At 50.2% G+C, this 25,194-nt stretch overlaps 2 protein-coding genes across 9 annotated transcripts in view; both read left to right on the plus strand.

Moving 5' to 3' along the window:
• Positions 1-10,500, plus strand: part of MACF1 (microtubule actin crosslinking factor 1) — a 342,009-nt gene extending 331,509 nt beyond the window's left edge. For 4 of the 8 annotated variants that reach the window (XM_070404781.1, XM_070404779.1, XM_070404785.1 and 1 more), the window contains 4 exons: positions 4,847-5,058; positions 5,624-5,734; positions 7,856-7,985; positions 8,930-10,500. In XM_070404781.1, coding sequence (XP_070260882.1) covers positions 4,847-5,058; positions 5,624-5,734; positions 7,856-7,985; positions 8,930-9,186 — 710 coding nt within the window. In that variant the 3' untranslated portion in view covers positions 9,187-10,500. The remainder of the gene's footprint in view (positions 1-4,846; positions 5,059-5,623; positions 5,735-7,855; positions 7,986-8,929) is intronic. The other 4 variants (XM_070404782.1, XM_070404783.1, XM_070404784.1 and 1 more) reach the window with 1 other exon arrangement.
• Positions 10,501-15,879: 5,379 nt separating this feature from the next.
• Positions 15,880-25,194, plus strand: part of LOC139003210 (bone morphogenetic protein 8B) — a 28,876-nt gene continuing 19,561 nt past the window's right edge. Inside the window, exon 1 of the mRNA XM_070404787.1 lies at positions 15,880-16,213. Within this exon, the coding sequence (XP_070260888.1) occupies positions 15,880-16,213 (334 nt within the window). The remainder of the gene's footprint in view (positions 16,214-25,194) is intronic.

Below are 25,194 nucleotides of genomic sequence, written 5' to 3' on the forward strand. Positions count from 1 at the left end.
AGAATGGCTTTGCTTCTTAAACTGTAGCACTTCTTGGCTCTGTGGTAACTGCTGCCTTTAAGAATGTTTTGAAATAGCCAAACCATAGCTTTTCTAACTATTATAAGTTAGCAGAGCATAAAATACTCCTGTTAAAACAGAACCCATAGAATTTGTTCTGAGTTTCTGTTTATTTAACAAATACCCATATAGCTTTATACGCAACCCGCTATTATAAGCACTTGACAAATAACAACACTTATACCTCTGTGAGTGTAGGTACTATTGTTCTCTCCATTTTACAGAACAGGAAATTGGGGCATAGAAAAGTTAAGTAACTTGCCTGAGGACAGACAGCTCATAAATAACAGACAGGATTCAAGCCCCAGACAGTCTGGCTCTAGAGCAGGGGTCCTCAAACTTTTTAAACGGGGCCAGTTCACTGTCCCTCAGACCGTTGGAGGGCCGGACTATAGTTTAAAAAAAAAACTATGAACAAATTCCTATGCACACTGCACATACCTTATTTTGAAGTAAAAAAACAAAACGGGAACAAATACAATATTTGTATTTGCATGTGGCCCGCGGGCTGTAGTTTGAGGACCCCTGCTCTAGAGTATGTGCTCTTGGTCTCCGAGACCAGCATGCCCACCATCCCTTGTATGTGTATTACTGGTTCAGCCGGAATAATTAAATTATTTAGGCTTATTTATAAACCTAGCAGAAATGCTTACAGTACAGTTATATGACTTTTTTGGAAGTGAGCTATAGTCATATTCTGAAGCATTTAGAGCTAAAGGGTACAATTCTCACATAGTTCTTACTTTAACTCATTCTGCATTTATTCCAATAAATGAGAGTAATACTTTTCATTAGGCGTTTCTTTTTTTAGAAAATAGTTAATTTTGAAAACATCTATTCTGGTCAAAACTGGAAAGGGTGTAATCAGTTTTAGAATTTAATTAAATTGCAAACCAATTTCCTTGATAGAAAAGTCCTCTTTCGTTGTTTTAAGTGAGGAGCAATATGTTTCATTTTAATCCTAACAGTAAAACAGCATTGTTCCTTTCTAAATCTATTACTAAGGTTTTATTTTTCGTGTCATGTATGTTTGGACTAAACAAACAGAAGGGATACTGCATGCAACATTTTGGGATCTTTGGTTGCCTGTTTGCTGCCTGCTCTACTTGCTCTCTCCATGGTAACATGGTGCTGCTGGCCAAAAAGAGCCCTGCCTGCTTTGTCCTCTTACTAGTTAAAAGTCGGAACCCAAGGAACTTTGGGAGGGCCACCTAATAGCTGTTCTCTGTGGAACAGAGTAGCCTTTTTTCAGCATCCCTTGGAGCACACAAGGTAAGGCTTTCCTCTGTCTCTCCAGGAGTCCTAGAGCTCAGCAGTCATCGCAGTTGCATTGATTGCGGAGTCAAGAACTCCCCTGCAGTCGTAGGTGTCACGACTGTACCAGTGATGGACAGGATGAGCTACTTCTACTCGTGTAAAAATTGTGCTAGGAGGTGAACACTTAAGGGGTGGGTAAAGGTAATAAGTAACTTGGAAAAGCATGAGCACTGCAAAAAAGAAACTGTCTAGGATCCTAGAAAGATTGCTATGGCTTCTAGAAGCTTCTGCGGTAGATTTTGTATTCATTTGTGTCACATATCCTTGGCTCTCTGGACAATAGGGACTTGTACTGAGGACAGTATAAAATTCATGACAGGTTTGTAATACCAGTGTGCGTGATCACGTGTTACCTCCTTTTACACACAGTTTAAAAATATAAAAGAGCCCTAGCCGGTTTGGCTCAGTGGGTAGAGCATCAGCCCTCAGACTGAAGGATTCCGGGTTCAATTCTAGTCAAGGTCACGCACCTTGGTTGCAGGTTCCCCGGCCCTGGTAGGGGTGTGTGCAGGAGGCAACCAATTGGTGTGTCTCTCTCACATTGATGTTTCTCTCTGTCTTTCCCTCTCCCTTCCACTCTCTCTAAAAATCAATGGAAAAATATTCTCCGATGAGGATTAACAAATAAATAAATAATAAAAAGACAAAAGACATCTCAGATAGCACATTGCTTTAGCCAAATTTAAAAAGTGAAAATACTCAACAAGGTAGGTTCCTGGCACTGCCAGAATGGGAGATTTCATTTTCTGAATTCAGTCATGCCAAAAGTTATCATGATGTTTTAGATGGAAATTAAAAAACAGTGTCTGAAAAAAAAAAAAAAAGAATAGCATCTACCCAACCAAAAAAAAAAAAAGTTAAAAAAAAAACAAAACGTGTCTGGCCCTGGCTGGCATGTTCAGTGGTTAGAGCATCGACTTGCCCACCAGAGGGTCTCAGTTCGATTCCCAGTCAAGGGCATCTATCTGGGTTGCAGGTCCAATCCCCACCCCTGGTCAGGTTGGGAACAGGAGGCAACCAGTCATCGTGCCTCTCTCACATCGATGTTTCTCTCTCTCTCCCTGCCCCCAACTCTTTCTTAAAAAATCAATGGAAGAAAATATACTCGTGTGAGGATTTAAAAAATAAAAGTATCTGCCTAATTAATCAGTAGACCTTTACCAATTTTTGAGCATTAGACAAAGTAGTTCCCCCAAATTTTAGTGAAAATCTAGAAGAACTTTATTTATGAAGATTTAAATGGCATAATTTGGCTTAAAACTGTTTTAATTGCAGTAAAATACACACATAAAATTTATTATCTTAACCGCTTGAACTGACAAGTTCAGTGGCATTAAGTACATTCACCCTCTTGCTACCATCACCCATCCAGGAAGCTTTGGTCAAACTAAAACTCTATTCATTAAACCAACAGCTTAGAACTGAATTTTAACTAGCAGGCCTGCTCCAGCCGGCGTAGGTGGCCAGGAAAAGTCCCTTAGGAAATGATGGCCTTTTTGGTGGTTGAAAACTGAACTTGAAATGGCTGCCTTCACAGTCTAGTCCCCAAGATGTGATCTTAAAAAAAAAAAATCTTCAAATCATGGTCAAATGCATATTTCTTCACTGCAGAACTTTCCAGAGCTTACAGAATGATGATTGCGTTCGGGCTGGGTGGTCGGGGGTCACATACAGCATTTACTAAACTCCCTTTTGTAGGAAACTTCTCAGAAACCTCGGTTTGGGAGATTCTGCTGTAAGGAATGATGCCGTGGAAGATATTGAGCTGTTTACAGATAGGAAATTTCTATTGGGAAATACATCTGGGGAGTGAGGAGGGAGGGAGAGGTGGGGAATAAGATGAGAACCAAGCAGGCCAGTTGGAAGCCTGTCACAGCCCTCCCGGGTGGAGAAGCTGCTCCGTGAACCACGTGGTGTAGGAGGGCGTGGGAAGGCTCATGATTTAGAAGCATTAGATGTAGAGTCAACAGACAAACTGCCACCAGACAAACTGCAGCGGCTCCAAGTTTCTGGCTCTGGTCGTGTCTAACCAGCGACTGGTTGTAACGTCTAACCTCCAGGCTCTGTGCGGGGATGTATTTGGGCGTCAGGCACGACCTCTAATGGCACTGAGGTCTCGGGTGGATGCGCTCATCGCCATGAAAGTCTAAGAGGGAGGACAGGACTGTGGACAGAGCCCAGGGGATGTCAGCGCTGGAGAAGTGGGCAGGAGGGGGAAGGAAGAGAAGCGGGCGAGCGGTGTCCTGGGAGCCAAGGGAGGGAGGGTTTCAAGGAGAGAGCCGTCAGCAAGGCCCCACGTGCACATCACAGCAGCAGAGAGCTGTGCTGCCTGCATGTTGGCAGGATTTTGCACTCATACATGTGTGTTCTCGTTTCCTCCCTCCTCCCTCATACAGAGAGCATTGTAAATTGAATATGCTCATACTATATTTTGGAGCATGTACATTGGTCTAAAATTTTGGAGATGAGTTGAGTGGGCACAAACAATCACTTACAATCTTCTAAACTTGTAGTTTCTAGCCACAGTAAGAACCCTAATATAGGAAGGAACCACACATGTTTTGTTTATAATAGTTCCCTTTCCCCTGGCTTTTCCACTTGTTAGATCTATGTAGTAGCGAGCAGTTTAGGTGGATGAGGAGGTGGAGGTTATTGCAGGATAACACCTTTCAGTGAGAAGTAATTGAACATACTCCAGGGGAATTGTTTCTTTAGACTTAGTAGTATCTTTCCCATTCAACATTCGTGTTGGTATCTTCTGACTGAATCTGGCTCACAGCTCAAAGCCATGGACAGCACCTGTGCCTTCAGTGCTGTTTCCAGACTTCCCACCTTGACCCTCTCCCCCTCACGGACGTCCTTCAGCTTCTTACCACTTTTGGTTTTTGACTTAACGGTTCCTGACTGGCAGGTTTTGTACATGGTTTGATCTCTCTCTTCCCTCACATGTTTACTTCTTAATGATTCTGTCCTCATCTTTCTACCATCCGAGTTCCTGGACCCCTTTTTTTAGGATCGTTACTAACAATTCAATAGAAGAGAGATCTGTTTTTCTCCACTATTTCGTTGCCGTGTATCTTGCAAAAGCTGAGCAAAAAGTACACATGTCCTGTGAGAGAGAAAAGAGGGTTTGGTTTCACCACCAAGGCTGGAACTGCTGCGCCTGCTCTCCCTCGCCCAGGGGACAGTGGCCAGGCCCGCTGTGACAGCAGAATGTAATGGCACTTTGTATGCAAAGGTGTTTTTATTGTAGCAAACCAGGGGGCTTCTTGGGTAATGACTGCTGTGGGTAAGGGTCATGACAAGCTGATAGCTCATGAATTTATCTCTATTTTAGAAGGATCTAAACATGGTACTAAATCTATAACTTATAGAACTTATCATGGGGTCAGGCAGCTATATGACCATCAAAGACATATTTTTTAAGATTAACTGACATTGTGTCTGTGTGTGTTTATTCCCTTTTTAGCACGAGGTAGAACTAACATTGAACTTAGAGAGAAATTCATCCTACCTGAGGGAGCATCCCAGGGAATGACCCCTTTCCGGTCTCGGGGTCGAAGGTCCAAACCATCTTCCCGAGCAGCTTCTCCTACCCGCTCCAGCTCCAGCGCTAGTCAGAGCAACCACAGCTGTACCTCCATGCCGTCTTCTCCGGCCACCCCAGCCAGTGGTACCAAGGTACGTGCTCACCACCACCATGGCGCCTTCCCAGCCCCAACTGTGCAGATGTTCATTGTTCAGTGTAGCCTCTGAAAGGCTCCCGTGAGGAGGAGAACATGAAGTTGTATGGGCCAAGTTCCCCTACACCAGGCTGACCAGGCCTAGCGGTGCAAAAATACAGGGCCTGCAACAAGATGACAACAAAGGCACATTTGTTAAAATATGTGCTAAGGGCATTAGGTCAGAAGCACTTTTTTCAACATGATCTCAGTGTGAAGTTGAGTGCAGCCAGTTACTGATTTTGAAAACCCTGGCACTGTCCATGCAGCTGGGGCTAATGGATAAGTTTGTTGTTAAGACAGGTTATGTGTGAAGACTGCTAGTGCCTTTCTGCCTGGTCCATCTCATCCGTCGGACTGATATGCATTTTATTTTGTTTTCTGTTTCTTTTAAAATTTGGTATCTTTTATTTATTTATTTATTCATTTATTCATTTATTTATTTATTTTATGTTCCCAATTTGCTCCCTTTCTGTTCCATTTTCAATGTTTCCCATCCTTCCCTTTGGATTTCCATTTCGCAGACGCCACTTCAGTTCTCTCGCTGTTATGACAAACCCTGGTTGGTAAACAGTAAAGCTGGCACCCCAGTCAGGGACAGCCATTATCCTGACCTCCAGCTGCCCAGCCCCGAGGTAGAGTATGGCCTGCTGACTAAGGACACAGTCAAGACGGGGCCCTGGCTGAGGCCGAGAGCGCGCCCGGCTGCTCTCCTGGCGGAGCCCGTGCTCTCTCCGTCCTCGCCGTGCTTCTCTCACAGCTGATTCATCTAGTGAGATGTTTTTCAGTGTTTCTAACTCAGTCATCAACATTGGAGATAAGTAAGAGATGCCTAAAACTGGACTGTTTAATAACTTTCAGTCTCAAATAGTACTTGTTCAGGGTGATAAACATTGGTCGTGCCTAGTGATTTGTTTAGTGATATTTTTTATAATCAGGCCTCTTGGAGTCTCCAATAATCAGATACCCAGACGAGTTATGAACACTTGAAATTCACCTACGGTGCATGTTCAGCAGTCTCCTATCTTTGCTGAGAACAGGAGAGTGGTTGGCGTCACCGTGCTGGTTTGAGGTGTGGGTGCTGCCAAGCCCCCAGTATCAGCAAACGATGCTCTGAGGCTCAGAGTTTAGCTTCTGGATTTCCTGGCCTAGGCACTTGGGTTTCTGTAGCCTTGATTTGAATATACATGAACAATTAAGCGTGTTCACATGTACTCATTAAAATACCCAAGCATTTGGAAGAGCAGTGTTTCAGAAACAAAACAGAGACTAGCGGCTTGTCTGATAGCAGGACAATTTGCATTCTAGCTTCTCCGGGAAAACTTTGGGTTCTTGTGCCTCACAAGATAGCACTGCCTTGTCATGTGACGCTCAGCCAGAGAAACCGGGAATCCAAGAACCAGTGCCCGTGAATGGACTGCTGCTCTGGGATGCATCCGCTCCACGCTGGTTTAGAACATGATCTGGGGACACTTCTGCTAAAACCCCCAGGCTCAAACTGCTTGTCTTGCTTCTCTTCTTCCTAATGGCTCCAGTTTTGTGGAAGTTTTAAAAGTTCTAAAATTTTAAATGTTTTAATTATGCACTACAAATTCTCATAGGATTCTGCTAGATCAGCCTTTTGTTTATTCTGAAGGTTTTACCTTTCGTTTCATTTCAAGGTTTCATCTTTCCTTACCTATTGGTGTTCTGCAGCCAGGCCCCACCTGATGACTCCCAGCCCAGGGTCTCTAGGGCTTGGCCTCCCAGCAGCATGTTCACAGCGGTAGCTTCTGAAACTGGTGCTCTTCCTTCTGTGTGGGCCAGGAGCCTTTGTGCTTGAATGTTAATCACTCTCTGTCGCTTCTGCTGCTGCTTTATAAATTAAAGAAATACAAGAATCACAATGAAATGGGTTGCTTTACTCCTATTGGTATAAACATCTTAAAGGTCCTGGAAAACAATTGCCCAATTGATTTCAAGGAAAAATTAGAATAGTATGCACTGGCATGAAATGATGCTTAAAACAGTTTTAAAGTAGTCTTTCTCCAGATTAAGTCTGCTACTGTCTTTAAAAACAAACACTCAACCCGGCCAGTGTGGCTTAGTGATTGAGTGTCAACCCATGAGCCAAGAGGTCCCCTGTTCGATTCCCAGTCAGGACACATGCCTGGGTTGTGGGCTCGATCTCCAGTAGGCCTGCAGGGGGTGTGCAGGAGGCAGCTGATCAGTGATTCTCTCTCATCATTGATGTTTCTTTCTCTCCCTCTCCCTTACTCTCTGAAATCAATAAAAACATATATTTTTCAAAAAGCCTGAAAGATCTTAACTTGACTGAAGTTGCTGTACCTACCTAGTGACAGAGAGTGCATATTAAATATTTGGGGCCAGAACTCATACTTCACATTTCTAACCCGAAAACATTCATACTTAGAATTGTTTGGATTTTTTTCTTTTACTTATTCACCATATTGCAATCCCTTTTAAGTGCTGTGCTTTTACTATTTGTGGGTTCCCCCTCCCCCATTTTCAGTAGAAATTTGTCAGTAAGTTAATAGGTATTGGAAGCATTTTGAAATTTTAAATTGGAACATGAACCTTTATTTTGGGAATCGTCAAAATACATGACCCAGGACTCTTCCAAAATAAATCCTTGTTTTCCTGGACTTTTAATTTGCTTTTTCAATCAATTAAACATAAGGAAACCTTTTAAGTTTTTAAATTGAATTTCTATCAAAGATTTCACCAAGTAAGTAAAATCTTTTTATTTTTTTAAGGTTATTCCATCATCAGGCAGCAAGTTGAAACGGCCAACACCAGCTTTCCATTCTAGTCGAACTTCCCTTGCTGGTGACACTAGCAATAGTTCTTCCCCAGCCTCCACAGGTGCCAAAACTACCCGGGCAGGTAAGTACCTGTGCACTGGGATGGAGATGGGAGGGGGCCAGGCTGGGAATTTGGAAGCAGCAGCCCCTCACTTCACTGCTGCCCAGGGAGCAGATCCTGAGAGTAGCACTTGGTGTGATGCCCAGAAAGACAGACCTGCACACCTGCTGACCTGCACTTTTTCTCCTGTCACTGCAGCTGGCTCAGATTTGCCTTCAGAGAGCACTTTCAGTCAAAGCCAGACCCCCTGTTCTTAATCAGAAATGTAAAGATAAGAGATTGTAAGAGGCCGAAACCTCTTGTTTGGCTCAGTGGATAGAGCGTCGGCCTGCGGACTGAGGGGTCCCAGGTTCGATTCCGGTCAAGGGCATGTAACTGGGTTGCGGGCGCATCCCCAGTGGGAGATGTGCAGGAGGCAGCTGATCGATGTTTCTCTCTCATCGATGTTTCTAACTCTCTATCTCTCTCCCTTCCTCTCTGTAAAAAATCAATAAAATATATTTTTAAAAAAAAAAAAAAAAAAAAGAGATTGTAAGAGGAAGAAAGGGCCTCTTGAAGCAGGGCCTTCTCAGAAGCCCAGTCAGTGTTGGGGCGGGCAGTTTGCTAGTAATTTTTCCAACAGCCCACATTTATGCTTGCTGCTGGTGAGCTGAGAGTCAGAGAGAGATCCCATATACTGTACTTGCCATCTCTTTGGCCCATTCTTAGTCTACCCATGTGTTACTCCAGCTGGAACCCTGCTGGACACTCCGTGGGCCAGCTGAGTAGTGCTGCTGAGAAAAGCTGGTTTCTGATCCTCAGGAGGCAGGCTTAAGTGAATCACAGACCCAGAGACGGTTTCAGCCTCTTCTGTGTTAATGAGGAGACCGGGGTCTAGAAAGGCTCTGATTTGCCCAAGGCTACATGGTATTAGGTTCAGAACCTGACATCTCTGCTAAGGCTACTGCTTTATTCTTAAATTCCAGACCCCAAAAAGTCAGCCAGTCGCCCTGGGAGCCGGGCTGGAAGTCGAGCCGGGAGTCGAGCCAGCAGCCGGAGAGGAAGCGATGCCTCTGACTTTGACCTTTTAGAGACGCAGTCTGCTTGTTCAGATACTTCAGAAAGCAGTGCGGCCGGTGGCCAGGGCAGCTCCAGGAGGGGGCTGAGCAAGCCTTCCAAAATCCCAACCATGTCCAAGAAGACCACCGCTGCCTCCCCCAGGACTCCGGGCCCCAAGCGATAACACTATCAGCACCCGAGCCTCTGTCCTCTGAATCCTGCTCCATGCATTCTTTGGGTGTATATTTATTCTGAACGGGAGAAGGTATATTGTTAAAAGTGTAAAAGAATAATTGTGTTATGAAGCTGCCTTATTTTTTTTCTTTTTGTAAGTTACTATTTTCATGTGAATATTTATGTAGATAAAATTTGCCTCCTGGTAACCCTAAAATGGATGGGGCCCAGAAATGAAATATTTGAGAAAAACAAATGAAAAGGTCAAGATGGGAATATGTATTTAAAAAAGAAAGAAAAAAAGCCACTAAGTAGGGTTTCTGTATGCGCAGGGTTATAAACCTGCTTTATCTTTTAGGATTATTCCTAAATGCATCTTCTTTATAAACTTGACTTGCTGTCTCAGCAAGATAAATTATATTTAAAAAGTAAGACTCCTGCAGTGTTTAAGGAACTCTTTTTTTGTAAATCACAGACACCTCAATTAGTGAGAACTGAGGGGAGGACACTTCTAATTGCTTTTTTCATTGTTTTTAATGTGTGATTTTAGCTGAAGAGAGGGAACCTCATCTAGGTAACATTTGCACATGATACAGCAAAAGGACTCCACTGCAATACTGTCTCTGACACATAGCTGCTAGAATTCAGGGGTGAATGTAACTAACTGCTCAGAAAACTCAGAACATCGGGATTTTTAATAGTCCTGGTTTCTAACCTCCTGTCCAGCCCGGCCACCAATAACTCCTGTGCTCACCAGGACACCCAGGCCTTGGCAAGGGGAGATTCCTTGATGGCTTCTGAAAGATAGATTTGTTTATCTGCACTTTTTGCTATTTATTTACATGGTCGATCAACTTCCCACAAACGGAGGAATGAATCCCACAAGCCAGTTCTGAAAATATGGACATAGAACACTAGCTCATCCTTTCAAGGAGCTCACCAGCACACTGTTAACAAGCCCCGTTGGCTTCCGTCTTTTTTGTGCGTAATAAAGTCAACTGACCAAGTGACCATGAAGAGGAGCTGTCTGGGCTCCTTCTTTAGCTGCTGTTCCTCTTCAGCTCCGACCACGTTGCTGTGTGATTATCTCAATTGGTTTTAATTGAGGCAGAAACTGAAGCTCTACCAATGAACTGTTTAAAAACAAGACACTTTTGTATTAAAATTGCTTGCAGTAACTAACATTTTATATTTCCTGATTTTCTTTTCAACCATTCCCTTATATATAACATGTTATTCTGGGATCTGATTGTGTTTTTGGTACTTGAATGCATTATTGGAATCAAAATGTTGTGATGGATAAATTATGGAGCTTATTAATAGATTTTTTCTTGTTTATTTTATCAATTTCATTTAACAAGGCAACAAAGAAATAATCATGCTATTAATGTAAACCTGTAGGGAATCTGCCCCACTTAAGTGATTAAAAAAATACCAATATGTAAGAAGATTTCTATGTTGGAAATCACAGAGATCCTGCCCTCGCTGCTATGGCTCAGTGGATAGAGCGTCAGCCTGTGGACTGAAGGGTCCCAGGTTCGATTCAGGTTTAGGGCATGTACCTGGGTTGCAGTCTATCCCAGCCCCAGTCAGGATGCATGCAGGAGGCAACCAATTGATGTGTCTCATACATAGATGTTTCCCTCTGTGTCTCTCTCCCTCCCTTCCACTCTCTCTAAAAATCAATGGAAAAATATCCTCGGGTGAGGATTAAAAGAAAAAAATCACAGAGATCCTGGGGTTTGAGACAGAGGGGCCAGTTTCCTACAGTATACTGAGATCTCTGCTTAAATGACAGAATTTCAGAGGTGGGAGCAAAATTGGTCATCAAATCTAACTCCTTTGTTTTACATGGGAAGAAACTGGGATGAGAAAGGGTTTTGCCTGAGGTCACAGGACGAATAAATGGTCAACATGGACCGTGATTCTAACCTTTGACTCGATTCAAGTCCTACAGTTCTGTTTCCTGCAGCCCCTCGTTGGCTTTATAACTACAATAGCCAAATACTGACCGCAACATGGGAATTAGCCTAGGCCCGTGGTCGGCAAACTGCGGCTCTCAAGCCACATGCGGCTCTTTGGCCCCTTGAGTGTGGCTCTTCCACAAATACGACGTGCGGGCGCGCGAACAGTGCAATTGAAACTTCGTGGCCCGTGCGCAGAAGTCAGTATTTTGTGGAAGAGCCACACTCAAGGGGCCAAAGAGCCACATGTGGCTCGCAAGCCGCAGTTTGCCGACCACTGGCCTAGGAAATAAACAGAAAACCAGAGCGGTTCAAACTCGGACACCTGTTTACTCACTAGGCCACACTCTTGTGATTCGGGAATTTGGTCAAATGGACCGTGTTTGCCAAAGCTGTTTGAGACTAAATACCCAGAGTCAAAGGGACCTGCAGCCTGGCAGCTTCTGAAGGACGTGCTTACTCTGTTCTCCATGGAATCGAGTAACTAAGACGCCAGGACTTCGTGTAGGATAGCGTTTTCACCCAAAGTTGTGTCCCCCTCTGCCTCCTGGCTGCAGAAACATGCTGAAAACAGCCTTGTCTCCATCTGTTCAGAGTGGACCACGGGCACTTGTTTTTCAACAAGGGCACAGGTTTTCCATACTCAGTTGCGACAAAGCTCAGCTACTGGTGGAATCTTCAGAAAGTATATTTCCATCCAGCAGACACCTGTGTGCAAGCCTGTGGGGAATATAAGGATACCAGAAAAGAGGTTAAAGTAAAGTTACGGTTCTGGGACAAGTGCTAAATAAGTAATGCAAGCTTGGTGTGTAGAGGATGAGTAGGATAGCTAACATTTATTGAGTGCTTACTGTATGCCAGTCCCTGTTTTACCTGATGACATTCTCATTTAATTCCCATCACAATCCTACAATCGGGAGCCCCACTTATAGGCGAGAAACAGCCTGAGCGAGGTTAAGCAACTTGCCCAAGGTCACAGAGTTGCCAAGTGGCTGGGGAAAGCCCTTGTTTAATGCACTTTCTCCAAGAAGCCTTCCCTACCTCAGTCACCTTCCAGTTCCAGGATTCCACTCATCACCACCCAACTTCCTCTTCCCTTCCAGGCATTTGCCAGCCCTCTTTCAGAGCACAACCTTCATTCTGCCTTCAGAAAAGACTGCTCATTTATCACCCTTGTTAGGGGCGGGGGGGGGGGGGGGGGGGTAAAGAACAAAGCTATCTCCACTCTTGAGATGAATTCTGCCATTACAAGAATCAGTGCACCACCCCCCGGGCTGTTTGCAGTCTAGCTGGAAGCCCAGCATTGGGCAATATACAACCTGGGAATTACAGGCTGCATCCCAGTCCCCAAACGATGTGGACTCAAGCGGGGGGAGGGGGAGCGGTGCCTAGGGATGCCCTGGGACACGGAGGACGACAGTGAAGGGCAGGAGCTTCAGAGACCCTGACCAAGCCTGACACGGGGACACCCTCTGACTCTGCCCCCTGCCTCTGCGTGCAGTCACCAAGTCCTGTGGATTCAGCCTCCTAGCCAGTGTCTCTGCCCTTCACCCCATCACCATTAGAGGATCATTGTCATCCCTCTACACCAGTGGTTCTCAACCTTGGCTGCACATTAGAATCACCTGGGAATCTTTTTAAAATCCTGATTTCTGGGCCTCATCCTCCGGAAATTCTGTTTCTTTGTTATGGGGTGGGGACCTCAGTTGATTTCAGTTAGTTCAAGCTAAAGAGGTAATGAAATCTGAAGAGGTTCTGTTAACTTTGGCCTTGTAGGGGGTGGGGCCACAACATTAGTAACAAAGAAACAATTTTTTAAAAAGATTCCCAGGTGATTCTAATGTGCAGCCAAGGTTGAGAACCACTGTTCTACACCCTTGCCCACTACTGTACTGTGGGCCTGACTCCAGTGTCCCTCCCTCCGATCCCTAGTTCCCTCTGCATCCAGGCTCTGGTCTGGCCCCAGGCATTTTCAAGGGCTAATCTGCAGCTTTCTCATCCAGATTCACAAACTGGAAATTTATCTGTTTGGGTAAAAGGCAGGCAGACTAGGCATGGGCTTAAGGCTCTAGCAAATGATTGTTTAGATTTAAGATTTGTTATTTTTTAAAGTTTGAAGTGATCATGGAAAAATGTGAATTTTATTGGACATCATTTATTTTGAGGTTCAATCTTGAATCCACATCGGGTCACCGTAACGGTGTGGTGTCCTCATCTGGCCTCCCCGCAAGGCCTTTTGTGGCGAAGGCTTGCCAACCCCTCCAGCCTCACCCTCAGCCTTGCCATGTGACCCCCAGGTTCTCCAGGCTCTACTGAGCAGCACACCTGCCCCACCCAGCTCCACTGCGGTGTGATAAGGGGAAAGCCCTTGACCTTGTGTGCCTCAGTCTCCTCATGTGTTAAAAGGGGTTTAAATGTGTGAGTGTGGAAGAAGTGATACAGGCCATACCTGGCAGGTGTGAGTACAAGTAGTTACCTGCCATTGTTATGCTCCCTTCAATCTCATGGCCTTAAACTATTTCCTCTTCCTGGAACACTTCCCTCCCACTGACCTTTCCTGTCGTCCCAACCAATTCCTTCCAGCCTTCTGAGCTCAGTCTAGGACAGTGGTTCTCAACCTTCTGGCCCTTTAAATACAGTTCCTCATGTTGTGACCCAACCATAAAATTATTTTCGTTGCTACTTCATAACTGTAATGTTGCTACTGTTATGAATCGTAATGTAAATATCTGATATGCAGGATGGTCTTAGGCGACCCCTGTGAAAGGGTCGTTCGACCGCCAAAGGGGTCACGACCCACAGGTTGAGAACCGCTGGTCTAGGAGGTACTTGCCCTCAGCACAGCACCTTAACATAAATGAACAAATGTATGGAGAACGCGCCTAGAGAAGAGCAGGCTGTGCGTAAGGGAACTGGTATCGACATAAGGAATATCCAAACCTGGAGAGAATTTTAATGTTTATTTGCGTCAAACTGGCGACAATTGCTAGGAAGCAAAAATTCAACAAATTGAGAAAAATTTTCTGGTTACTGGCAGTTTTGTAGCTTGTTTTATACATTAGAATCAAAGGAAACATAAAAATGGGATACATGAAATTCATTGATGGCAGATTAAGGAGTGGGAGAAAGCAACGCAGGGGAAATCTCTGGGATTGGATAAAAAGTAAAACACTTCTTTTACATTGGTGGGTACAGGATAGCTCGTAATTAACACAGCACATAGAAATGGTATTTGGGGAAGAAGATAACAGGTGTGGGTGTGACATGGGGTGGGGGGGTATGTGGAAAAGGAAATTACTCTGACATTTCAAAGGTATGTTATTTTATGCAAAAAGACAATACACAGGCTCACTTACATAGATTGACCTTTGTCAAATCAAGGAAACTACAGGAATAGCTAGGATGTGACTACAAGCCGTCGCCAACTCTTGGGAATGTTTATGTTCAGACCATCCTAGGTGGTTACTTTCGGTTTGAAGGCTCGCGTGCGGGCCTCCCCTGACTGTCAGGGTTAGTGTGTGACCCCTTTCTCTCCACACTAGTCAATCCTGGAGTTCCCCTGAGGAGCCTCCTCTTGCAAGCCACGGGGGGCCTTGACAATTAAGATGGCGCAAAGGCGGCTCCCAGGCCTGGGGAGGGTCCCAGAGCTCCTTGGCAGGGCTGGAGGCGGGTGCACCAGGGTCAGTAGCAGGCATAGCGCGAGCTGGACCAGCAAGAGCCAGGAGGTGGGGGTCCCCGCAGCAGCGATAGAGCAGGCTTCCGGGAAGGAGAAACTCTAAGCGGCGCGCCCAAAGGACTGCGGGGAAGGCGCCAGGAGGCCGTCCAGGAGCTGCAGTGGCGGGACATTGGGCCGGTTGTGCTGGCCGAAGCAAGCGCCCACTCTGCGGGCCTGGCTGGCACCTACGGGGCCCTTCCAGACGGGACTGAGGCTTCTGGGGCTGCACAGCGCACCAAGGCGGGGCTGCCGGGTCCCTCGCTGGCCAGACCCAGACCCAGACCCGGGACTCCCGCCCGCGGGAGGGCGCGCAAGGACACGCCCTGCGGAAGCGCAGGTTCTCGGTTTCTCCTGACCCGGCCGCTACCCTGGAGCCCTCGGACAGCGGGCCCGAACCGCCCGATGGCGTGGCCACCGGCTGCGAGTGCAGCCCGGGACGACCCTGCCGACCCCGACAGCTGAGCTGTGTTTCCCGGGTCGGACCTGCCCACCACCCACCGGGTCGCGTCTCCCGGACGCACCGCCCACAACATCAATTACAACTCCGAGCTCTCACCGCGAAGGTGGGCTCTGGGCCTTGGCCCCGCCCCCTCCCCGCGCCCCCATTGGCCAGGCCCGGAGGGGGCGGGGCCCGAAGGCCGGGCGCTGGACCTGGCGGCCGCGGGGCGCGCGGCAGAGCCGGCGGGTTGTGCTGAGCGGCGCTCGTGGGTCCGCACCTCCCCGAGCGCCTGGACGGCGCGGCCTCGTCGGCGGCCCGGCTGCAGGGCACGGCGGCGGCAGACACATTAGCCGGCGGCCCGCAGTCCCCGAGTGGCTGCTGCCGCAGGTGTTGGCGTCCACGCCACCGGCCCAGAGCCCCGACAGGTGCCCGCGGGTTCTCTGGGGACGGCGCTGCGCCGCGGGCACCTCCCGCCCGTCCTGTCCCGCGGCCCCAGCGCGGCCCGCCGCGCGCCGTCGGGGGAGCCTCAGCCCCGGACCGTGGCGAAGCGGATGCGCGTCGGGTGAGCGCGGCGTCCCGCCCGCCATGGCCGCGCGCCCCGGGCCGCTGTGGCTCCTGGGGCTGGCGCTGTGCGCGCTGAGCGGCGGCGGCCCCGGCCCGCGCCCCCCAACCGGCGGCCCGCCCCGCCGTCTGGGGCCGCGCGAGCGCCGCGACCTGCAGCGCGAGATCCTGGCGGTGCTCGGGCTGCCCGGGCGCCCCCGGCCCCGCGCGCCGCCCGCCGCCGCCCGGCTGCCCGCGTCCGCGCCGCTCTTCATGCTGGACCTCTACCACGCCATGGCCGGCGACGACGACGAGGACGGGGGCCCTCGCGAGCGGCGCCTGGGCCGGGCCGACCTGGTCATGAGCTTCGTCAACATGGGTGAGTGCGGGGCCGCGTGGGCGGCGGTGATCCGCGGGGACCCGGGGACCTCCGCGAGGCTGCGCGCGTGGGAAGCCAGCCGGGTCCGGGCGCCCCCAGGGTGGCCCCTCGGCAGGAGCACGGGCTGCAGGGGACAGTGCCCAGTCTCGGACAGTGGGTGCCCCGGCGGTGAGCCAGGAGTGACCGTGTGGTGGACAGGGCCCCGCAGGGGAGTGGGGGCTGCCCGGGTCAGCGGGGCCAGGTCTAAGGGTGGGGGGTCCGTGAGCTGTGGGTGGGGCGGGGCAGACGCAGGAATTCGAGTCCCAGGGCGAGTACAGTCATCCGCCCCCAAACACACCCAAAGGTAGGAATCATGTGCCGTCAGGTGGACCTGGGCAGTGCCAGGAAAACAGTCCGGTCCTGGGAGACGATGAGTAAATAGGCTGCCATGCTGTCCTGTGATCAAGGCAGTAGGAGGAGGGGGACAAAGTTCACTGTAGAGCAGCCGTCACATCACCAAAATGACCAGAGCGGAGGGAGGACCCGGTGTCCTGAGTCCACAGCAGCTCCCGGCAGCCTGTAGGCGGGGTGTGGCTGTCAGAACCAGGTGGGAAGGTGCAGCCTCAGCTCAGTGGGGCAGACTGTGTCCTGTCACCACGCCCAGAGCCTGGGATGCGCTTCACATGCAGTGTGTCCAGGCCTGTGCAATGGCCCGATGGGCAGCTTGGACCCTCATTGTTCTCCCAGGCAAAGCCCAGCTTTCCCTCTCTGCAGCCAAATCTGGAGCCATTTACCCTTAAAGTTCTCAGAAATACCTTTTCCATTACTAAACTCTCCTTAATGTTCAATCATGTCCCCCGTTCCCTCTGCCTCCTGTGTGTGGCCAGTGATGGGCAGGGGCCTGGACTCTGGACCTGGGGACCCAAGAACTGCAGCTTGGCTCGAGGTGGGGAGGTGGGGAGAGCTGAGGGGCTGAGAGCAGGGAGAGGACCTTGCCAAGGCCACCAGCCTCCCTCCACCCACAGCCTCTCCCAGTCCTCCCAAGAGCCCAGTTACCAGCCGTGACATTCATCCCAGATGAGGACAGTGAGGCTGGGAGAGGCATTGTCACAGCCAGGATAGCAGGGCCTCTCTGCGGCCCAGCCAGGGCAGGCCCAGGTTGCTTGGCCCTACTTCTGGTCCGTAAGGACATGTCTGCTGTCGGGGCACCAGTCTCTCAGGGTGGAGGGAGCTTTCAGAGTGGCCCAGGCAGAGGAACCAGGGGATGGAGCAGCAGCAGGAACTGTGAGGTCCTCAGCCATTTGCTTCCTGTAGGAGGGCAGGAAGAGGGCACAGCCAAGGAGGGCTGATGGTGGGCTGAGGGGGGCAATGAGCAGTAGGAGGCAGCTGTTAACTTCTGCAGAGAGCCCAGTGCCAGGCACAGGACTTGGGTCACTGGGGTCTGGATGCTGCCTTCCTGGTTAGAGGGCATGGTGGGGACGAGGGACAGAGAGTATGTGGAACCGAGGCTGGACCTCTGTACTGGGGACAAGCTGACCCAGGGCTCGGGACCAAGAAGAGCTGTGGATGGAGTCACAGGGAAAATGCCCCCAAGGGAGCCATCTCCTAGAGTGAGTCACCGCCCAGCCCATGTCCTGCTTCAACCAGCGTCCCCTGGGTCAAGGCGTGCACAGCCCTAATGGGAGCTGCTGCCGTGGATCAAGCAGGGCCCTGAGCTCAGGAAGACCTGGCCCACTCTGACTCTGCTGTGTGACCTTAGGCAAGTCCCTCCCCTCTCTGAGCCACAGGCCCCTCCTTATAAAAGGGGCCCCAGGTGATCAGAGCATCCTCAGAGTCCTGGTGTGATTGGTTGATACTTGGGAGGAGCAGAAAGTCAGCCGCTCTTTGAGGATGAATCTGAGCCTCATCACTGACTCTGGTCCCTCCCAGCTACTGCCCAGCCCTGGTTCAGATGTGAGGGGAACGCCCCCATGTGTCTTATACGCATGTGAAACCCAGAAACAGATTTTAAAAGCCAGCCAAAGGCATTTCCACGAATTCTTAGGATAAAAACTAGCATTTGAACGTCCATAGCTCTAGAACTCCTTGTTTCATCCATGCAGCGCTGTGCAAAGCTGTGTTACCAGCCTCATTTCATGGGCTCAGAGAGGTTGAATGGCCAGCCCAGGCCACACAGCATGTCCATGTCATCATCTAGGCTGAGGATTCCAAACCCCAGCTTCTTCCTCCACCGTCTCTGTGTGTTTCATAAGATCTAAGGCCTGTGGGATCAACAAGCTGGTCCTTGTTCAGTGGAAGCCCAGCTGTGGGCGGGCCCAGCCACCTGTCAGAGCGACTTCTTTATTCTGACATACTAATTGCACTAGTAGAACTCTCAGTGAGAGTGGTTTTAACTGGTAATTACCTAGACTGATGTGGGGATTAGACACCTAGCAGGACTCTTTTCTTGTTTGGAGGCCCAGGCCCCAGGCCCCTGAGCCACATGGAGTCTAATAGCAGAGTCGCTGTGCTATCAGCTCCCACGCCCCGGCTCCCACACCTGCTGCCTCCTGCTCCACCTCTCCTATCGGCCTCATCTGGCTCCTGGGAAGCCAGGCCTGGTGCTGGCCAGGTCCCTGACCATCAGTGGCAGTTTGTGGGACCCAGTGGCCATGAACTTGTCACAGGCCTCCAGCACATGGTCCAGGCCTTCTGTCTGAGCAGATACGTCTGGAGCCCATGTCATGATGGACAGTGCCTGTGTTAGGAGGCCAGCGCTGTGGTCAGAGCTGGTGGCCCTACCTGGCCTGTCTGTCAATCTCATCCATGTAGAATCTTGGCTTCCCATGGCCAGGAAACTGTAATGGGGACAAATCGATATCTACTTGGGGAAGACAGCCTGCCTCTGGTGTCACCTGGGCTCAGCGACGGGAGAGAAGGCAACACCAGTGTCTTGTCCTGTCGGGGCTGCCATGGATTTCTCCACCTCCTGGGTCAGGCTCCTTCTCTTCTCTGGGCATCTGGTCTCTTGTCTAGTCTACAGTGATGGTGTCAGAAAAATGAGGGGCCTCCCAGCTCTGACCTTAAGGCTCTGTCGGTGGTACCTTCTTACAACACGACCCCATTCCCTCTGCACATGGGTGTGACTGGCTGCACCTCGGGCATCTCAGGTCGACCCAGCCCCTCCTGAGGAGCAAAGAGGCAGGAAGGACCAATTCTGTTCCTCCTGAATCCTCCACCGCATGTGAGCAGGTGACAGGGGCTCATCTTCCATTGAGAAACTGAGGCAGGAACAGCACTGCAGGCAGAAGTCCAGCCAGAAACGAATGGAGCCATCTTCACTTTTGTCCTGACCCTTCCCTGCACCAGACTGATTTCTTCCTGGGTCTCGGGTGACAGCGGTGTTGACAAACAGGCTGTTGTATTTGGGAGAGGCGGGGCTTGCTGGGAGTGGGGGATCTGGCCCAGGTCCTACTCAACCCTGTGACCTTGAAGGGCTGACTCTTTACCTCCATGAGCCCCAGGCCAGGTTCTTTGGTTCTTCACTGGGGAATTCTTTCATTTTTTTCTACTAATTCACTCAACAAATGGTCATGTGGCACCTGCTCTGTGCCAGGCACAGTTGTAGTTACTGAGATATGACAGTGAACAAAGCAAAGTCCCTGCCCTGGTGGGCCTGGCCTTGTAGTGGGAAAGACAAGTGACAAACACAGGAGCCACGGAGGTGGCTGTCAAGTCTAGACAGTGACCCCCCATCTGGACACAGGAGGGATGGACATCGGGGAGTAGACAGGACGGGGCTCAGGGTTCTGACCTGGGACCCAGACAGAGTTTGCATCTGGACTCCGCCACCTACTCTCAGTGTGATCTGGACTTTCCAGTCCACCTCTCAGAACCTCAGTTTCCTCTTCTGTAAAATGGAGATGCTCACGGTACCCACCCTAAGGGGCTGCTCAGGGACTATGTGAGATGGCACCCAGGGGTGACCTCAGCCCAGACCTCCACATCTGTCCCTTCACTGCCATCTCATAGCTCCTGTCACATGTGTGTTAAGGAGAAGAATGAGGCTCAGAGACGTTCCTTGATTTTCCCAAGGCCACACAGCAGGTGGTCTCCCTGCCTGCACAGCCTCTGCTCTTCTCCTACGTAGAAGCTGCCTCTCCACCCACCTGAGGCCTGGCCCATCATTAGGTCCAGTAAGGGCCTCTGAACCGGACTGGACTGAATGTACGTTGTAAACTGAGAATCCTGTTTTTAAAGTGTCTATTGTTTGGGGATTTACAGAAATAACACATGCTCATTACGCAAAATTCAGACCACACAGGCACTTATGACACGAGTGCCCCGGGAGTCCTACCAGCCATCCCCTCAGGCAGCCACCTTCTCATTCCTGTCACCACACGTTCATTTGGCCTGTTCTTTGAAGTTCATGTGAATGGAATCATACAGTGCATAGTCTTGTGTGTTATACCCTCTGCATTTTTCACTCAACATAATATTGTTGAGATTCACCCACGATGTTGTATCTGTAGTTATTTTTTATACGTAAATGAATTGTATGGCGTTGCATGACCACACCACCTGGATCCATTCTTACTGATGGACACGTGGCTTGTTTCTGGTTTCGGTTATGAATAAAGCTGCTCTGAGCATCCTTGGACTCATCCCTCCGTGGCTGAATCAAACCGGGTGCTCATTCCCGACTCTGCCATTTGGGAGCCGTGAGACTTTACACAGGTTCCTTTTAGATTAGAGTCTCTGACCCTCACTTCCTCACTCTTAAGACACCTTTAAGGTGCACGAGGCCTACCTTCCGGGTTGTGTAGGACTAAGCGAAACGTGCAGTGAGGCCAGCTGGATGCCCGCCTCACGGGCGGAACTTCATAGATGGGAGCTGGTTGATACATTAGTCCTACTTCAGTGCCTTTGCTCGTGTTATACCCTCTGCATAGACTACACTCACCTCCATGTCTGTTTTTAAAGTGGGTAAACAGGGGTTTCCATAAACCTGACTCTTCCCAGCCCCACTCCTCCCAAAGAGCCAGGCTCCTTCCATGGTTAGAGCCCCCATGCTTCCTGGTTGTTAGTCACTTTCTGCCTGTAGATCAGGGGTGTGTCTACCCTCTTTATCCTCCTCCCCAGGAGACCATGAACCACCTGGGAGCAGGGACCAAATCTGACTCTTCATGTTCCCTCCTGCCCCCTCTGCCATCTCTGTGGGCAAAGGTGAAGGAGAGGAATTCAGCGGGAGGCAGGGCCGGGACCTGGGGAAGGAGCCTGGCCTGGCGGTGGGGAGAGCAGGGCCAGCGCTCTCTGTCTTTTCAGAAACTGACAGTGGGTGCAGCATGTCCCTGGGTCCTCCCCTGGGATCCCGGGTCCCTGCAGGGTCCTGCTGGGAGGGGGGTGGCTGCAGCAGGCATCTCTGGGCACCTGTTGACGGAAGAACCTTGAAGACAGGTGACCCCGTCCCAGTGTTGCCGCCCAGAGGAACCCAGGGCCACTCACTTTATAGCAGCTCGAGTCTGAGAGTCCATGTGAAGGACCCTTACCTGACCTGTGACCCCTGGCAAGTCTCTGCCCTTCTGGGCCTCAGTTTCCCCATCTATGCAGCGTTGCCCTGAAGGCTTTTGCAGCTCTGACCAAAGAATGTGCCCACCCCCTGCCTCCCGATGGGGGCTCCTCCAGGGGTGAGCACAGAGTGGAGGCACAGGCGGCCACCTCCTCAGGGAACACATTCCCCGCGGGAGAGAGGAGTGTCCCCGAGATGTGACCACATCTTTCTGGGAAACGCCCACAGTTCAGTGCTTTCCGGGTCTGAACTGGAGGACTCGCATCCCCCTGGCGCACATCCCCTTGGATCTATTTTTGGCCTTGGCAGGCTTGATGTGGTGGCGTGTGCGGTGTCCCTGTAATTTGGGGTCTGAAGCCGGCTGAGGTCCGGATGGGTAATTATGTGTGCAGAGCCATTTATGGAAAGAGCTCTGAAAAAAGTCAGTAATGAGAACTGACTAAAAATACCGCAGCCATGCAACCTGGGGCTCCTCTCGGCAGCGCTGAGATTTCTGGTGGGAGGAAGCCCTCAGGATGCAGAATCGATAGGTGATCAATTCCTCGGCTCCCCCGTGGGCCTGCACCGGCCGAGGGGACCTGCGTCTGTTTTAGGTCTGAAGTGGGCCCGTCGGCCTCAGTTACCGATAGGACCAGCCAGACAGGCCCAGCCCGTCCGCCTCCGGGGCCCTGAGCTGCCCTCTGCCTCAGGGCCGGCAAGTCCCACAGGAAAGTGAAACACATGCGTGGCCTCTGATGGAGACACCGTGACAGGCAGCCTCTCCCAGACCAGCAGCAGTGCCCTAGCCCACAGCTGGGGTGCTGGGCCCTGAGCCACTGTCCTGGGGACCAGGAGCCTTTGGGGGGACGGGGCCCCTGGAAGACAGGGAGCTTAACAAGTGGCCTTCGTGGTGGATGGGATGATGCTCACCAACTGAGCCACACGGCCTGGGCCTCTTCCACCTCTTTACATGACTGGTCCCTTTCCTCCTCCAAACTTGACTATTTCCCCCCTCGTTTACCAGGTTTGGGATGATGAACTGACTCCTGGCAGAGGGTCTCAGCCTCCCAGATGCTTGGCACTCTCCAGAGACATTTTGCTTGTTAGAACTCGGCCGGAGAAGGCCCCTGTGGGCAGACACTGGGGATGCTGCCAACCTTCCGCCGCACTCAGGGCAGTCCCACAGCAGGGGTCTGGCCCAAAAGGTGGGCAGCGCCAAGCGTGAGAAATCGGGTCCAACGCAAAATGCTTACTGATGAGGGCGGCGAACCGATGGCTAGTCACAGTGCTGCGGGGGTTATTCTCTTCGATACTCAAACTGTCCTGTTTGGCCATTACGAAGCCTCGCCCAGTTGGCTTCTGAGTGCGTGTACCTCTCCTAGGAGTTTCTGAGAGCTTCTTGCTTTCTGGTGCGATGTCCCAGGCTCTGCTCATGCATTTCCTGCCCTGGGTGGGAAATCGGCGACTCTGCCAAAGCCCCCTGTCATGTGGTGAAGTGGGTCCCTGCCACTGCTCTCTGGGCATGAGGGCTCCCACTGCCCCTGCGTGGCCACCGTTTCTAGGCGTTTTCAGTAGGCAAAGCCAGGGAATATGTGTTTTCTATGAGGAAAAAAATCATGACCTCAAACTAATATTTCCAATTCAAATTTAGGATTTTAGGTTTTACTTATATTTTTTTTTAAAATATATTTTTATTGATTTCAGAGAGGAAGGGAGAGGGAGAGAGATAGAAACATTAATGATGAAAATCAAGAATAATTGATCGGCTGCCTCCTGCACGCCCCCTACTGGGGGATTGAGCGAGCCTGCACCCCAGGCATGTGCTCTTGATCGGAATCGAACCCGGGACTCTTCAGTCCACAGGCGGACGCTCTATCCACTGAGCCAAACCTGTTAGGATGGTTTACTTACATCTTAAATTTTGTATTTCTATTTTATTTTTACATTACATTACATTACATTACATTAACATGTTGTTTACTTTGTTCTACAATTTGATGTAGTTGGAAGGAGACCTCACTTCTGTGGCATTCTCCTCCACAATCCATGATTTCAATCGTGTCTAATAAGAAAGCATCGGATAGACTCACAGGGGGGACATGCAACAAGGTGGCTGACCAGTGCTCCTCCAAAGGGCCAAGGTCATGGAAGACAAGGAAAGACAGCAATTGTCACAGAGGACAAAACACCTGAATGCGCCGTGGGATCCTGAATTGGCTCCTGGAACAGAAAAGGCACATTAGTGGGAAAACTGGTAAAATGCAAGAAAAAGTCAATATTTAGTTCATGGTATTGCACCAATATCAATTTCCTGGTTTTGATAAGTACACTATGGTTTGCTTGTGGAAGGCGTTATCACCAGGGGAAGCTGGGCAAAGAACATATAGGAAGTCTGTGTACTATTCTTCCAACAACTTTTCTCTAAATCTAAATAATCTAAAACTATTACAACATAAAGTGAGTCCCACCCCCCCCCACCCCCGTCCTGTCCCCAATGCCACCCATATCCTTCATGGCGCTCATCACATACAGAAACCATGTTTGTTTACTTTCGTGTTTGCTACCTGACTTCCCGCCTACTACACACTCGCTGGCGGCCGGCTGGTCCAGCTTGTCTGCAGTTTCCCCAGGCCTAGCGGCTCGCATTCAATAAGCACTGCTTTCAAACGTGTCAAATGAATGAATGAATGAGTGAATATTCCTGGATGTGACCAGGAAAGAGCGAGTGCTCTTAGAAAGCCTCCAGTGCATGAGAAGGCGGCATAGTCAGAAGTTGTCTGTCACGTGCCCAGAGGGGAAATTAGGTGCCCCCCAGAATTTGCAGATGGGGGACATAATTTACTGCCCAGAAACCTAGCTCCAAACGCAGTGGTTCCCGGCCCCCACCAGTGCCACCACGGAGAGAGGACTGCTGGCAGGACATACTCAGGTGGCTGGGATCCAGAACAGAGGCCAGGCAGGGAGCACCCCCTGCCCAGCCCGTCTGAACCTGCCAGGGGACCTGGAATGAACTTTGAAACCCCACAACCAGCAGCAAAATTGTATACTGGGAAAGCCCGAGAAATCACGTTGTACAGACCTTGGCTTTTCCCATAAATTCCCTCTGAGGATCATCAAGCAATAGCAGCAGGGTGGGGAGCAGCCACGGGCCAAGTCCAACAAGGGTGGGGGCGGCCCCCTGCAGTGGAAGGAGCCCACACAGGGGTGAGAACGTCTGCGTTCCCTCTCCGTGTGTGGAAACGTGGGAGCAGAGTGTGTGGCGATCTCTGCCCTTTGAGCTTGATGTTGAGGGTCTTCAGCACTTTCATGAAGAAAGGGTCCGTTTCTGCTTTGTGCCTGAGCCAGAATTGGGGCGATGGCCCCAGGGCATTGCTGAGGGGCCACCTCCCCGGGCCTGGGCGTCTTTGGGAGACTCCAGACCCTGGTGATGGGGAAGGTGGAGGCTGCGCATGAAGAGATACCGGAAAGGGAATAC

The sequence above is a fragment of the Myotis yumanensis genome, unplaced genomic scaffold (assembly GCF_028538775.1).
Source record: "Myotis yumanensis isolate MYYU_CA2020_CCGP unplaced genomic scaffold, mMyoYum1.0.hap1 SCAF_2, whole genome shotgun sequence".
In the NCBI taxonomy this organism is placed as follows: domain Eukaryota; kingdom Metazoa; phylum Chordata; class Mammalia; order Chiroptera; family Vespertilionidae; genus Myotis; species Myotis yumanensis.